General features: G+C 36.8%; 1 protein-coding gene across 2 annotated transcripts in view; it reads right to left on the bottom strand.

Annotated features, from left to right (window-relative positions):
• NTN4 (netrin 4) overlaps nt 1-16,640 on the bottom strand; it is a 96,661-nt gene that overhangs the window by 10,383 nt on the left and 69,638 nt on the right. Inside the window, exons 6-7 of one of the 2 annotated variants that reach the window (XM_081060396.1) lie at nt 6,984-7,197; nt 6,513-6,625 (exon numbers count right to left, since the gene is read on the bottom strand). In XM_081060396.1, the coding sequence (XP_080916522.1) occupies nt 6,513-6,625; nt 6,984-7,197 (327 nt within the window). Of the gene's footprint in view, nt 1-6,512; nt 6,629-6,983; nt 7,198-16,640 lie in introns of both variants that reach the window. The other variant, XM_081060395.1, reaches the window with a different exon arrangement.

Genomic DNA, 16,640 nt, shown 5'->3' with positions numbered 1-16,640 from the left:
TCCAATAAAGTATTGACCTAAGAGAAATATAGAAATGTAGAAACAGTGATATATTTTAATGCTTGTAATTGATGTTGTGATATAATCCAGTATTAGTAGTCCATGCTAATGGAAAGAAACAACTGCATGGATTACCTATGGAAGAGACAATTATCTTTTTATAATGTTCACCAAAGTAAAATAACTGGGCAGTCCTTTGAAGGTAATGCCATTTAATTTAAAAGCATTTATGAGCACTTATGGTATGCAGGACATGATGCTATATACTTCAGAGTATATAAAGATGAACAAGACACAATTCTTGTCTTAAGGGTTACAATTCAGTAAGATGAGTACAGCAAGTACATAAACAGTGGTAAGTGTTCTAAGACAGGTACAATATACTTGGGTGGGAAAGTCACATGCTTGGGGGAATGGGAAAAGTCTTCATGGCTGAAGAAGGATTTGAAATGGCCTTTGAAGAATAAGTAGGATACTTTATACCAACAGTTAAAATCATGTATTACAAATATGTGTGAGAGATTTGCCAGACCTTGTGGAAGACTTTCAAAATGCCTCTGTACATAGTCTACATATAGTATTCTCATATTTATGTATCTGTTTCCTTTCTATTCTGTGATCCTTGAGGACACTGGTTATGTCTTATTCACCTTTATGTTCCTAGAGCCCAGAATAGATAGGATTTTGATTCTTACTGATTTAACAGTTAGATATAATTCCCTCACCCTTCCCCTCTTGCCCTCATGCATTGCATTTCATAGGCACTGAGTGGTAATAATGGCAGGTAACATGTACTGAGGAGTATTTACTGTATGTCAGGCACTATTTTAACTGTTTTATATTTATTTACTCATATAAGATTCTAACATAGTAGAAATTTGACAGTAATATAGAGATAAAAGAGTGAACAAACAAATATAAGAGAGAAAAAGCAGAGTGTGTTCATGGAAGAGTCAGAGATTCTGTTTATCCTGGATACAGATTGAATAATGAATAGTAGAAGGTATCATGGGGACCTCGACTGATAAGCAATTAGGGCCTGAATTTAATTTGTTAAATAAAGGGGAATTTTGAAAGTTATTATTTTAAAGAAGTTACATGAATTAAAAAATGTGCATATATATGAAAATTAATCTGGCATTACCATATCAAAAGTATTGGAATGGAGAGAAAATGGAGGCAGGGATCAATTACAAACCAGTGAAACTGATGACAACAACAGGAGCCAAACTGAGTGTCAACTATAGACCATAATCCATATAAGGAATTTTATCCCTATAATCTTTAACATTTATAATAACTATATGAGGTAGGTATTATTTAAAAATGAAGGCTCAGAGAAGTTTATTAGCTTGTTCAAGGTAGCATTGCTAACAAGTAGAAAAGCCAGTTTTTAAACCTGGCTTTGGGAGAATCTGAAGCCCTTGATCTTTCCACTACACTGTCTCTCTAAGACAGATGGATTGTGGGTCTGAGAGGTGGCTATGGAGCTCGATAGGGAGAAATATCAAGGGAAGCTGGAGAGTTAGGGTCTACAGATTTTGTCAATGGATTGGATAAGGTCAAGGGAAGAGGAAACACAAAAATGGACTTGAAGTTTTCAGCTCAGATGATAGAATATTTAGCATCACTAACAGAAATTGGGAAGTTAAGAGGAGAGCATTCAGGGGTGTATAATTTAAGGGTGTTTTTGATAGCAATCAGTTGTCTCAATTATTGAAAGGATATGGAGTAGCTCATAGAAAGGAGAAGAAGCTAAGGAACTAGAACTCTGAAAGGACAAGAATCAGGAGAGCGCCAGAGATCTAGGAACTGTTGGGTAGTCTCTTTTATGGCTTTCCCCGCTGGAATCATGAACTCCAATCATTTTCAGACTTTGTCACTTTAAGGTCAAGATTTAAATTCCAGGGACAGAACACCTGATTGGCCTCTCCAAAACTATTAAATTGGGGAAGAATGGTTCCTCAAAGAAAAAATTGGGTTGAGTTGCCACAGAAATATCAGGAAAGAAGAGGAAATGGATCTGATCAGGCAAAAACACACCAGAGGTCTAGTACAAGGAGAATATAATGGATTAGAGATGCTGACAGAACATCCAAATGGAAATGAGAGTATGATTCTGGTGAGACTGGATAAGTAGACATAGCAATGTGGGAAACAGTGACATATTGGTTCTAACTAAAGCTTGTCTAGAAATCAGAGACTGGGATTTGCAAGTAGAAAAATCACAGTGGAATTAGATAGTGAGAAAGAGAAATCAAAGGTACTTAAAAATGAGATGTTGTGATCTGTTAAGTAATATTGCTTATAATCTAAACATAGCAGAGAGGATTACTCAATCAGAAATTGTAGTAACTTAAGTGGAGAGCTCACTGCCTTGGAAAGTTCCACTAAAGCAGGAGAGCATGGTTAACACCATGCTGTAAAACCTAATGAAACTCCACATGGCATATGTTATTCCTCAGTGTAACGTTCTTCTCTTTAGTCCTTCATCCTATAAGAACATACATAGGTCTGTTATTTGAAGACCTTTCTTTGGCTTCTTTCCAGTGCTCTCTTTTCATAAGAAATCAGATATTAAAATTTGTTTTTGAATGGATCTTTGTTGATCAGGCTTCAGCCCAGATGTGTTTTGTTAAAAGAAATCTGAAAGGAGGAAAACCTGTTTAGAGACACTAGGTATTAGGATGTGTGTATGTGTGCGTGTGTGTGTGTGTGTGTGTGTGTGTGTGTGTGAGAGAGAGAGAGAGAGAGAGAGAGAGAGAGAGAGAGAGAGAGAGAGAGAGAGAAATTGTTTACAGTTCTTTGGTACTAGTTAGAGCCAGTTTTATTGTATAAGAAGTGAAAGTGTACATCTGATGTTCTCTACCTCACAAGAAGTGGTAGGAACTAAGAGTTTCTTATTGGTATAGGATATTACATTCCTAATTATGGAAATGTATGGTAGGGAAATAGGTAAGTAGGCACATGTATTTGAGAATGAACCCCAGTGCTTAGGAAACTGATTATCACTTTTTTGTTGAAAAGAGGGGCCCAGGAGTACTATTCTACGCCCAGTGAGAGTATTGCTGTTTAGAAGGAAACTGAACAATGTCTTCCTCGATCTGGAGCTCACCCAGATTAATTTCAGAGGCTCTCTGGGGACATCACAGACCTAACAGCTGTTGTGGACGTGAGAGTCTGGAGTCATTCTGATGCCAGCACGTTATGCGCTTAATTCGTGTGCTGCCAGCTCCCTGGTAACATGATGCCTGGCTCAACGAATGTCCTAAAAACTTGATTTTTATAGATTGGTTTAGCAGACAAAGTTGGAGAATTATGAAAATCATTGTTTTAGAAAAATAGAAGGAAATTTGCAAAAGTGGTTATTAATATCATAGAATTCAGATAATGTAGCATTGAATCAAAAAAATTAATGGGAAAAATTTTTTTCTTTTCCATGTGTTCAAAAGATAAATATGATAATGTCACATTGCTTTATATACCACCTTATTTTCTGTTGTGAATTAAAATGAAACCATTAGGAAAATGGTCATAAGATTATGTTAAGTGAAAAAAAAAAAACCCATGATACGGAATTACAAATGCCAGTGTTTCTCAAATTTGGGTTCCTGATTCTTGAAGGGTCCATAAGTTCTTTATGAGAATGTAGTTAAATTGTGGTTTCTTACTCTGCTCTAGCCACACTGGGCTCCTTGCTGTTTCCTGAATAAGCCAGGCCTAGTCCCACTTCAGGACTTTTGTACTTGATGTGTCTTCTGCCTAAACTCTCTTCCCTCTGTTATCTGTAAGCTCACCCCCTTACCTCCTTCAGGCATTGTTCTCAAATGTCACCTAGGACTTTCCCTGATCCCCCTATTTAAAAGTATGCCCCTCCTAAGCAATTCTTATCCCCAACCCCTGTTTTATTTCTTTATTACACTAAACATCATTACATTTTTAAAAATAAATATTTTTCTTACTTGTTTATTACCTGCCTTCCTCTGCAAGAATATAGACTCCTTGAAGGCTCAGATTTTTGTCTGTTTTGCTCAGTTACTACATTTACAGCACTGGCACACCTATGGGTACTCAACAAATATTTGTTGGATGAACGAATTAATTCATAAAGAACTTCTACAAATTAGTAAGAAAATTGCAAATAGGAAGTTCACAAAAAAAGGAAACCTGACTGGCTAAGAAACCATGAAGTTACCAAACCTGTTAATAATCAGGAAAATGCAATTTTAAATGGCGAGATGCTATTTTATACCCACCAGATTAGTAAAAATTGACAAGTTTGGTAACATTAACTTTAGAACACCAATAACTATGAAATGAGTTAAACTGTGGCTGGGTTGATGAGGTAGAATAGTGAGAGCTTGGCCCGTTGTATGTGCTATATAAAAGTTTGTTAAGTAAATACAGAGTGTTAATGAGGATGTGGAGCAACAGAAGGTCATACTTTGCTGGTGGAATGCAAATCTGTACAACCACGTCAAGGAGCTATTTGGCAATATGTGGTAAATTGACAATAAGCACACCCGTGACCCTAGGTTGTACCTTACGGCAAAGGTCGGTGAATATTTTCTGTAAAGGGACAGATGATAAATATTTTAAGCTTCGTGAGCCAAGAGGCAAAATTAAAGATGCTATGCAGGTGCTTACATAACCATTTAAAGTGTAATCATTTAACCCTTAGAGCAGGTAGCTTGCAGGCTGTAACAAAACAGATGGCAGGCCAGATTTGCCTTGAGGACCTCAGTTTGCCAGCCTCTGCTCTAGTGACACTCCTCAAGAGCTCAGTCACATAAGAGAACATTCGGGGTAGCATTATATATAACAGTGAAAAACTGGGAATTGGAAATATCCTAAATGGTAAACAACAAGATAAAAAAGTTTATCCATTCATAGAATGGATAAACTAAAAAACGTACATATTTAGGTCAAAAAATCATTTTGAAAGGGTAGGTAAGTCATTATGTTAATGACATTAAAATATAGATACAGCAAGAACAAGGAAGTGAATGATAAACACCAAAATTCAGTTTAGTGGTTATTCTATGGAGTACGGGAGACTAGTAAGCTTATGGATTGGTGCATGGGGGCTTCAATTGTGTCTGTTAACACTTTAAAATTTAAATCAGAATATGAAACAATATGTCAAAGTGTAAGATTTGGTAACTCTAGAAGGTGTGTATATGGGTTTTCATATAACATTTTTGGCATTTGTAATGTTTAATAATAAAACATATTTTAAACTTATTTTCAGTTTAATTTGGATTATTTAGTGAGCACTTTACAACCAAACACTGACACAAGATTCTATGCCTACATTCATGTTTGTGTTAAGAAGCAAGTTGGTGCTAAATAGAACCACGTGATTTTCTACAATCAAAGAATAGAGGCAGGGTGAACACAGAAATTGTGTTCCCACCAATATCATGGCAGGTTCTTCAAACAAAACAACAGATAAATGTCATAGGAAAATTGAGTCAGAGGAAACAGTAGTATAGACTGGGAAATTCAAAGAACCATATTTTTGTGTTTTGGCTTCAGTGAAAAAATTATTTTTCATATTTAATTAACATTAATTTGAATTTTATTATTTTTTATCATTTGGCTTATATTTAGTTTGTAAAATTATTTTTGTTTTCTAGTAGTGAAAAAGGTATAAAACATAAGGAGTTCACAGCTAGCTTTTGCTTTGTACATATTAAATTATACTAGGTAAGAATATTTGTCCTTTAAATGGATCTGTACATTTCCTAATCTGATACACTCAGTTAGCTCTCAATTGTGTAAAACAGTATATTTTAGGGAAAAGGAAACACACCAAAGTAGTAACAGTAAGGTAATGAGATTTGGGTGACAATTTTTTGTTTTGCATTTTCCAAATTTTCTATACTAATTACTTAGGTTACTCTAATAATAAAAAAATAAACAAAAGTTTGTTAAAACATCCCTTAGTTATCTTTAATAGTTTTATATTTACGGGGGTCATTACTTTATTAAACTTCAGAACTTAAGAGTTCCCATATTATGAGGGGATTAGAAAATAGTTGGTAACCACAAAATGGCCTCAGGGTTTTTGAAAATTAATTTGGGGAATGTAATCAATAATGTTGTAAAGATTTTGTAGGGTATCCGATGGACACGTGTCCCATTTGGGAGACCACCTCAGGGATGCTGTAGATGACTGATCATGGCACTGTACACCGGAAGCTGAACAGTAATGAATGCCAACTATAATTTTATATATATAATGTGATGGCTCGGTGCGATGTCGGAGGGATAGTGGATGGGGGCATGGGGGGCGGGGGGGTCCACAGTGTGAGGGATATAAATGATGAACGTCTAAGTATTACTTTGTCTTGTGCACCTGAAACTAATAAAAAAAAAAAAAGAAAAAAAAAGAAAAAGAAATGAGTTTCTATATTAGAATCCAAAAACTGTTCTCTGGTTTGTTATGAATCACTGTCAGTCAAGACCAGCCCTGGAAATATGAGACCCGGTTATATCTATTGTCTCACCTGAATGTCGAAGTGCAGAAAATCCTTGCTCATCCTCCCACTCCCAGGTCGGTTCACTCTTATTGTGCGTGGAATGGAAGTCAGGAATTTCATGATACCATTCTATGTCTGTGCTGCTAATAAAATAGAAAATGATGAAGAACTTAAGGAGTTTCTCAGATCTTGAATGAAATGGATTTATTTATTGAGATTTAAGCCTTATCAGTCACCTTACCATCCTTTCACTTTTCAGCACTTTAAGGGCCTATTGTCAAGAAGAATAATTTATTTTGCAAAATGAACTAGATCATCTCTAGAATCTTGCAAGAACAAAGGACTTGACTCTGCAACGTGACAAAATTCTTTAAAAAGATGTGCGTGCAAAAGACATCTTTGGTCCACCAATGGCATGCAAGGTTTTCCAAATCACTATCAGATCTCCAAAAGAATCTGAAAGACACATCCATGAGACAAAGAGCCATGCGCATTCACCTGCTGATGCAGTCTCCTGTGAGAGGGTCGCAGCTCCCTGCGCAGTCACAGGGCCTGCAGCCGTAGTCGCCGAAGCCCCAGTATCCCACCATACACCTGTCACAACGTGGCCCTGCCACCCCAGGCTTGCAAGGGCAGTCACCATTGCTGGGGTCACAGAAGGTCACTGAGCTGAAAGGCAGGACAGCTGATCCAACCGGATGGCAGGAGCACACTACAACAGAGAGAACACACGGGAACCGATGAGTGACTAGATTACCTGTGCGGATGCGGCCTGGCAATCCCAAAGTTGCTTCCCTTCACCACACGGCGTATCTCTGAGGCTCCTCCATTAGCCAGTTGGTACATGCTTGGAGAATCAATGTTAGTTTATAGATACGAAGATAAAATCAGAAAAGCCTATCTGCTGTAAAATGAACCGCACAATTTATTCTAAAATTGAAGGCACTAAATATGAATGGATTTTGGTGGGGGTGATTAGAACAAATCAGCAAAGAAGACAAAGAAGGAGCAATTCGTGAGAAAGGAAAAAATCACGAGTGTGTTATTCTGAAAGCCAAAGTTTCAAAGAGATAGGACAACATCAACTGTGTCCAACGCTGAGAGGGCCAAGACAGTGAGGAATGGGAGTGGATTATTGTGTTTGACAACACGGAGGCCACTGGTGTCCTGGATAGAAACAGTTCCAGTGTGATACTAGTGGCAAACCTAACTGAAGAGGACTTGGGTGAGAATGGTCATAAAGGAAGTTGAGCATGAGAAGAGACAGCTCTTCTGAGATTTTTTCGGTAAGGGCACAGAATGTGGTGGCTGCTAAAACTGAGTGGGGATATGAACTCGAGTGAAAGTTTGAATTTTGTTTTAAGATGGGAGAATTTACAGCATGTTCGATGTTTGATGTTGATAGAAATGGTTCAGCAGAAAGGGAAAGACTGATGACCAAAAGAAATGGGAGAATTGTTAGAGGAATACTTGCGCATATTTGAGAGAGGAAGAAAGGACAGGCTCTGGTGTAGAAGAGGAGGCGCTGGCCTTGGGTAGGAGCATGGTCAGTTCATAGTAACAGGATGGAAAGCAGAGCGTTTGGACACAGATGCAGGTGAGTGGACACGTGCAGTGGTGGGAGCTGGGGTGATGAGATTGATGCCCGGATAAAGGGATAAAGAGGGCAGCAGAGCTCTTTTCTCTGTGAAGAATGGGAGGCTACAACAGAAGTCAGCAGTCCGCCCCAGAAGGACTTTCACCAGAATCCAATTATGCTGGCAGCATGATCTCAGACATCCAGCCTCCAGAACTGTAAGAAATAAATGTTTATTGTTTAAGCCACCCAGTCTGTGGTATTTTGTTATGCAGCATATGGAGTTGCTCACAGGTTGATACTCCCTAACACTTTCTTTGTTCCTGGGATAGCAAAAATAGTTGAACAAAGTAAAAAAAATGTGTCTATTGGATTCATCACAAATTTGTATACCCTAACCTCAGTTGGGTTCTTTAACTGATGCTCATTAACCCTATTTATTCAATTTTACCTCGCCTCTCAAAAAAAAAAAAAATTCTCACAGTGGCTGTCCCAAAATATCCCTTTTTATTTCACACTAACCACTTGGTCTGAAAATTCTGATTAATTGATAATGTCCTCTGGATAATCTTTTCTCCACCTCAAAAATCTCTTTATTTTTCTAATCTTCTCTAAGAATCACCTGAAAAATGTCTCTACTAACTCCTTCCTTTATTCCCTTGGAAACATCTTTCATTGATTATTTTCTTTGTCATTAAAATCTCAGTTTGGCTTCAATCTGGCTTCAAAGCTCAACTACCAACTGTATGACTTTTGGCAAGATACCTAGACTCTCATTTTCTCAGTTTTCTTGTCTGTAAAGTGGAAATGAGAACAATATTTACCCACATAACAGTTGTTAGGATGAAAGGAGATTATGTATGTAAAACAGTGTGGTGTCTGGCACATGGTTAATTAATAGTGAATTAACTAATTAATTCAATAAATCTTGTAGATATGTAGGATCTATGTTTGTATAAGTAATGATGCCAGCCCTCAAGGAATGCATAGTCTTGTTGGGGAAACAGAAACATACACAAAAAATTTCCATACACTGATAAGTACTCCAATAGAGGTCTACATAAAGGGCTACAGGAGCAGAGAAGGGAAAACGACTGAGGGAATCACATAAGACCCTCAGAGGAGGGGTCATATAGACCTTCGACCTGATCCTAAAAGATGAGTAGGAGTTTGCAAGTTGACAAGGAGGGGAAGATAGGCGGTTGCTTATTCCAGCCTAAGGAGATACTCTCCCCATTGCATTTCTTTTAAATAATTTTTTAAAAATGTAATTGTGATTTAAAAAAACCACATACCATAAAATGTACCATCTTAACCAATTTTAAGTGTACAGTTCATCCCCATTGCACTGTATGTGGAAGCACTTGCTGTTTCCTGAAGATTTGAAGGTCTTTCATGCCTCGGTGCCCTTGGCTGTGCCTGCGTTGCCTTTCCCCACCGTGTCCGTCTGGACCCTGACATGCCTTCTTGTCCCACTCCCTCCAGACCACTGTCTGCTTTATGCTGTCTCTGGTCTTTGTATATATTTCTATTTTGTATATATCACAGTCCATCATTATCATTTGTTTATATGCTTGTCTCCCTTACTGCTAGACTCTGAACTTATTGACAGAAGGATCTTTGTCTTATACTGTTGTTTTCTAGGCCCCGGAACAGTGTCTGGTACACAGTAGATGCCCAAATAAGCATTTGTAGAATTGCGCTGAAGGACATTCCAGGCTGTGGGAATCATACGTGAAAGGGCCTGGCCATTTGGAGACTGTGAGACGTTTAGTGTGTCTGGAGTGTACATTGAGTGGAAAACTGAAGACTGAAGTTTATTATACATTTGGAGAGAATGTATAATATGTAACATGAATGTATCAAAGCACAATGGGAAGACTTTAAAGGAAATAACATAATCCAATATCAACATTTCAGCATTGTGAGGTGAGTAAACCAATAGTTACTGTATCACTCAGTTCAATCAATTTGGTTTTTGACAGCAGATAGGGGAACTAGAAGAAAGACATTGTAGGACCCACATTTAATGTAATATATGGTATTCTACCACCACTATTATCTTTTCCTTTAATAGAAAATTCAAGCCTTTCTAAGATTTGACCTCTCTGTACTACCATATATCTTAAAACATACACACATTTCTGGAATGGCCAGAGAAGAATGTGATTCTATCACATGTGCTAGTGGATTTCTGTCAATGTGGCTTTTTACATAATTAAGAGATAAAAATACCATTTGGAAACTATGCAGAACTAGCTCCAGGCAGAAGGCCCTGACACCTTTCACGGCATACTTTTTCAGACTTCACACTGAGGCTTGCCTTGCATACTTATCTCCTGAAGATTGTATAGCAGACAATATCTGACATACACAATCTGTATTTCTTATTTTCTTCCAAAATGCAAATATATTTTCTTCTTGCTTGGGGAAAAATATGGTTCTTCTTAGATTGTGGTTCAGGTTCTGATTCACCAGTGTATATTCCTTATTGATTGTTGAGTCTAAAAATGTAACCCAAGCATTTACTTTTTACATATTCCTTATGATGAATGTCCAAGTCACAGCCCAATTGGACTGATATAACTCCCTCAGTTTTATCTTCTTCTTGTTAGACATAAAACCCAATAGTAAACATTTGCCCTAAGCTGCTGTCACAACCAAATTAGTAAGACAAAATTATTTAAAATGTCATTTCTAATTCCTAAATATTGTCACAAGATTTCTTCAAGAATGCAAATGACTAATTTAAAATAGTATATTCTGTATTGATATGTCCTGTTATAAGAAAACCTGAAATAGTAATATAAAACGTTCAAAACAGATGAGATAGGGGAAATTGATACTTTTACAAATAATCTCACAATAGGTTCCCTTCAAATAATGAATTTAGATAATTGCTAAATGCTATATAAATGTTATTTACAAATAGACAGTTGCAGCAAGACATCTGTTATATGAAGCACGTCCCTCTATAGAGCATTAGAGAAAAGACAGGACAATAGGCTGCTCTGGAGTATCTTCTACCAGGAAACATAATTGTTAATGAAACAATGAATGAAAACGTTTTTAAAATAACCTAGTGCATCTGTAAGGCTCTAAAACTAATATTTATTTCAACCATAAAGGCTGACAACAAATACAGCTGTTTGGAAATTACCTGTAGTATCTTAGGAAGACAGAAAATAAAACAAGGGCAGTATAATAGAGTTGGCAAGGGCACAGGCTTAGGAGTCAGACTAGATGAGTTCAGTCTGTTTATGACACTTATTCCTTACAAGTCTTTGTGAAACTAACCACCTCAAGTCTCAATTTTCTCATCAATGAAGTAAGAAATAATACCTATGTCATAGGGTTGTGCGAGGATTAAATGATAGAGTGTATGTATGTATCAATGTATCAGGCATTTAGTGGCACCAAATGCTCAAAGAGTAACTATCATTATTATCTGGATGAAACATATTATCTTAAAAATGCCCACCATTCATTCATTCATTCATTCATTCATTCATTCATTCACACCCTTCATCAAAGACTTCTTGAACTTTAGTGTTAACATAAAGTATGCCAGGGGCTGAAGACACACAAATGAAGACAGGGTCTCTAGCTCTTCAGTGAGGGAAGAAAGATATGTCAATCATTACAGGGCAGTAAATGTTATAAAGAGGTAGTGCAGGGGGCATGGGAATGCAGAGGAAAAAGCAGTAACTGCCTCATTGCAGATATGGATTGTTTTTAAAGGAAATTAATGATCTCACTGGCTTTCATAATTGTCTGAAATTCCTTGCTTTGCACCTGGGAAGAATTACTCTCTTTTTGTGGATCAGAGTATGCTGCAAAGAAGTAGGGTATAATCTATGATCTTGTTGCTTATAGGACGGTACCCTACAAAGTGATGTAGGACAACAGTCACAGATGGCAACCTATGTGAACATAATAAGTATGTAAATATGAGTGCAAAATGGCCAGGAACTAATAGGAGAGTTGTGGCTTCCTTTATTCTAATGGGGTTGCTACCACCTTTGGTTGTGGAGTCAGAGGAACCCACTGCTGCCTTTTCATCTTTATTCCCACCTTCAGTAGAACTCTGGGCGTCTGTTTGCACACCTTTCTCTAAGAGAGTGACCCATGATGCCAAGTGTGCTGTAGAAAGAACCAGCTGAATTCAGCATCTCACCCCTTCTAAATTGCCAGGACTCCTTAGCATTACCTTATAGCTCCAGCTTTCGCTCTGCTGTTAGTAAAAGCTACACTGGGAGCAAAATACCCTGCACGTATTTGCTCCTGATTTAGCTTTTCTAAAAACAGAACTCAAAGTTCAAGGCCTTCAGCTGGGAAAGGCTGCCCGTCAAGCCCTTTCACCAAGGCACAGTGGCCACTCCTTTAGTGCATAGCCCAGGCTCCCAACATTGTTTTCTCCAGAAAAGGCCAAGGCCCTACAGAACTTCTGATGGGGGATTTTTAATATCAAAGCTATTTCAAAAGCTGCACAGCTGCCTGGGGAAGTTCTCAGAGGAATTCAGGGAGATGACTTGGAGAAGCAGCTCTTAACAGAAAGAAGACAAAATGAACTGTTATGACTATATTAAGTGTGAAGTCAAATGTTAGATAAAACAAAGTCTTCTACCTTTTTTGGTACTGTTTTTTCCTTTCCTTCTACTGTCAACTCTTTTTGCTAGTGGATGAATAGTTATAAAAAACATACAGGAAAAGTTGTAAACAAACTAACTCTGTGACAGGCAATATGATTTACCCGTTTACTATCCCAGGGAGCAGTTTTCTAGTCATCCTTTAAATGTTATGTGCATTGTGTTCAAAGAGAGCTAGTTCCACAATATTCAAGGTATATGTTAATTTCAAACAAAATTATGCTAGAATAAATCTAAAATAATCTAAATTAAGACTCGCCTGTCCCTTACTAAAATGCAGTGTCTCCTGAGTTATTACTGTACATCCCACCCAATAGAAGGAGATCCATTTATACATGAAATCTAGCCATTCCTGCCTCTATTTAACGTTTTAACAAATACATGTAAGGTATTTACGTATCCTTACTATCTGTCTTATATGAACTTTTAAACCAGCAATGCAAACAAATACAAAAGCCATACCCTTTATTTCTAACGCTTCACTGTGTGAGCACTGTGCAGACCCTCAATTTGATTTCTGTATCATCCTGTCCTCTTTATAGGTTGTAATAGAGCTAGTTACATTTATTCCTGGGTATATCTAAGAGATCTTAGATAGCTAAATAGCCAGCTTTATATTCCTGGGTTTCTACTTCAGTCAAAACAGATGAAAAGTACTTTGGAGTGTACAGATTTTATTATGGAAAAACTTTTTGGTTTAATTTTGGACACTGTATTTTGCTTTGGTTAGAAGAATTTGGTTATGTCACACACCATTACTTTGTTGTTGAAGAAATCCTCCTGTAGAGCCAATCCTCTCAGGCACCATCCTCCCAGGAACCTAGCCAGGAATTGTGGTCTTCCCTAGCTCCTTTTTCCTTTGGAAAAAGAGCCCTCATTTATGCCATCTACCTTAGATATCTCTTGGAACTGATGTCACGAGTCCCTGCTATAACCTGTCATGGTACTTTTCTCTTCATAACACTTAATGGCAGTTTTTAATTACATATTTACTTGGGTACATTTATTTATGGTCTGTTTCCATGGAGTTAGGGACTCTGTTTTATTGTATACACAGCGACTGTGACAGGCCTGCCACATGGTAGGCCCTGAGTAAATCTATGTTGAGATTTTAATAATGGATGAATTATAGTCAGTAAATATTTCTTAATGATTGATGGTCTTCTGGCATCCAATGTAATCTCGTTATGATTTTCTGCCTCACTGCTGTCTCTGTAGTACACTGTGAAGGCCTAGAAGGTAGGAACCACATCTTTCCATCTCTGTATCCTCAAAACTTAGGACCATAACTGAGCCATTTTAGGGACTCACTCAATCTCTCTTGAATGAATGAATGTGCCTCTCAATAAGCAACAACCATGAAATGATTTTATGTTTTGATAAACCTCCTAAAAGGCTCATACTATTTCTTCATAGGTTTTTAGTATCTTTGCACCACAGCATTTGCAATACTAAGATACTAGGAACAGAAAAAAACAAAGCAAAACAGGAAATCCATAGACAACTGAAATGGTAAAGTAGGACAGATTTATTCTTAATTTTTGCCAGTGCAAGACTGTTCCCTACATGAGTGCAAGACTATTTCCTACTTTTAATGCTTCACTAAGTCGAGTTTTATTATTTATTGTTTGTAATAAAAGTTCTTTAATTCTAACTCTGTAGGAGACATTCCTTACCTATAAATGCCTCTCACTGGCAGCAAAATTTTTTGTCACATCAATCAATCTGAAATTCCTTTCCTCACTTTCATCCAATTATATCTAATTATGACTCTTTGTTCTAGGGAAGTAAATTATTTTTTGCCACTCCCTATATCCCGTTACATTTTTTGAGTATGTGTAGAAAGTTATATTCTCTCCGAGAAGTTTCTTTCCTAGTTGATCTGAAAGTATTTATCCTTTTTTCATATTTATTCATTAGTATCTCTCTTTTCTTGATTGTTTTGCTGGTCTATCTGGAACACTCTCCAGTTACTTTCATCTTTCTTGTACTAAGATTCCTTAAGATAAATGCAGTTCTTTGTATTCACATTTTACATGGCTATCTATCAGTAAGCAGGGTCTCACTCAAAACCCAAAGCCATAATTTAAAAAAAAATTCTAAGTTCTTTAATAATTATTTTTGGCTCTATATGTCTGATTATTTCCACCTTTGTTAATTCATTTTGTTTTCATCAACTAGGTCAGAATGTGGAATCAAGTTTTTTGGATCTTTGTAGGTCTTTGGATCAAAGTCTTTGGGGTCAGTCAAACCTGGGTTCAAATCCCAGCCCGTCCAAGTTCAGCTGTGTGAACTTGGACAAATTATATAACCAAATGAAGCCTCAGTGTCCTCATTTATAAAGTACAAAAGATAACACCTACCTCATAAAAATGGCTAAAGGAGACAACTTATGTAAATTGCCCGGTACAGTGTCTGGCCCAGAGTAGCCACTCAACAAATGCTACTTCTCCTTTTTATACCCCATCTCATTTTGTCCAGACTTTCTGAGGGTTTCAATGTTTTATAACAATTTGCTTGATTATTGAATGCTTGTCCTCTTCAAATGCAGAATGACATATCATTTAGTTATTCAGTGAACTACTTTTTGTTTTGGAAACTTTTTAGAGAATTCCATGAACTCTGCTCTTCCCCAGTTTGCTGACTTTTATTATTCATCAATTCATAAAATTTCTCCTTTTTGGATGAACTTTAATATGTGTTATTTAATCTTTTAAAAGGATAGTCCTACTATGAATATTAGATTATGACATGTATGTTTTCTCTATCTTTTCCACTTTTTAACCCTCTGGTTTTATATCCTAGATCTTTTAAAAAGCTGAGATTGAAGCTTCCCAACTATTATTGCCAAATCACTGGTTCTATTTAAAGTTTGCTTTTCAAAAACAGTTACTTCATATTGACTCTATGCTAGAATCATTCACAGTTACTTTCAGTATAAAACAAAGATGTCTATGTTGTTTATATGACATAGAATGAACTCATGTGGCTTTTCTAAAACGGCAGTTTGAAAGAAAAAGCCCACTAAGCTACTACTGGAAGAAATGTCAATGACCTTTGAGAACAATCCTTTTCTGAGCTAGACCAGAACACAGGCACAAAAATGAAAAACGGAAGGTGCTCATGGGTTCCTAAATGTGTTACTCTGGTAAGATATTCTGGATTTAATTAATTTAAAAATTTTACTTCTGAGACTATTTGAAAGGAAAGAATAACCATCCAAAAGGTAGAATGAAATAATTGTTAAATAGAGGTACAAACAAAAAAACAAACAGAGATTCTTCTTGGGAGCATCATGAGAAGGAAATATCTGGTTGGACTGTAAAGGTTGGAAAGGTAGTCTGTGGGAAGAGAGCCACCCACTTAAAGCACTTGTCTTTTCATCAGTTGAGCAGTTCTTACCTAAACCAGAAAGAAGAGGAAAAAAAAGAAAGAAGAAGAAAAAAAGAATTGGATGAATGATAGAACTCTTTCTTTATACAGTTAGCTGGCTAGTGAGGGTAACAGTAACCAAGTAACCAGACAATATCTTGGTAAACACTTGGTTTGGGTTTTAGGGCAGAGGGACCAAGTTTATTTTTATTCTGCTAAAAAGCAATTGACTACATTTATTTTGGCCCACCAGGGAGGAAGGAAGGGCACGTCAGTTTTTCAAGAAGTTGTTTACTTTGACAGGGAATAAACTCTGCTTTCTTTTCCATTTGCTGACTTTTCTTTAAATATGAAGACAGACTACGCAATAGTTAAAAATATATCTTGACGTAAAAGTCAATAAATGAATTATTGTAAAGTTACTGACTGGCCCTCTGCTTCCTAAAAAGAGAGCTAATTCTGTTCTACAAAGCAGTTTCTTTACAAATCTGTATCAAACCATGTGTTTTACTAAAGTAAGGGAAATTTTCTATAGCTGTTAATATTCCATATCCAATT

This window comes from Rhinolophus hipposideros (assembly GCF_964194185.1).
Source record: "Rhinolophus hipposideros genome assembly, chromosome: 9".
Taxonomy (NCBI): domain Eukaryota; kingdom Metazoa; phylum Chordata; class Mammalia; order Chiroptera; family Rhinolophidae; genus Rhinolophus; species Rhinolophus hipposideros.
Note: the sequence above shows the minus strand (reverse complement) of the source record. Positions and strands in the feature narration are given on the sequence as shown.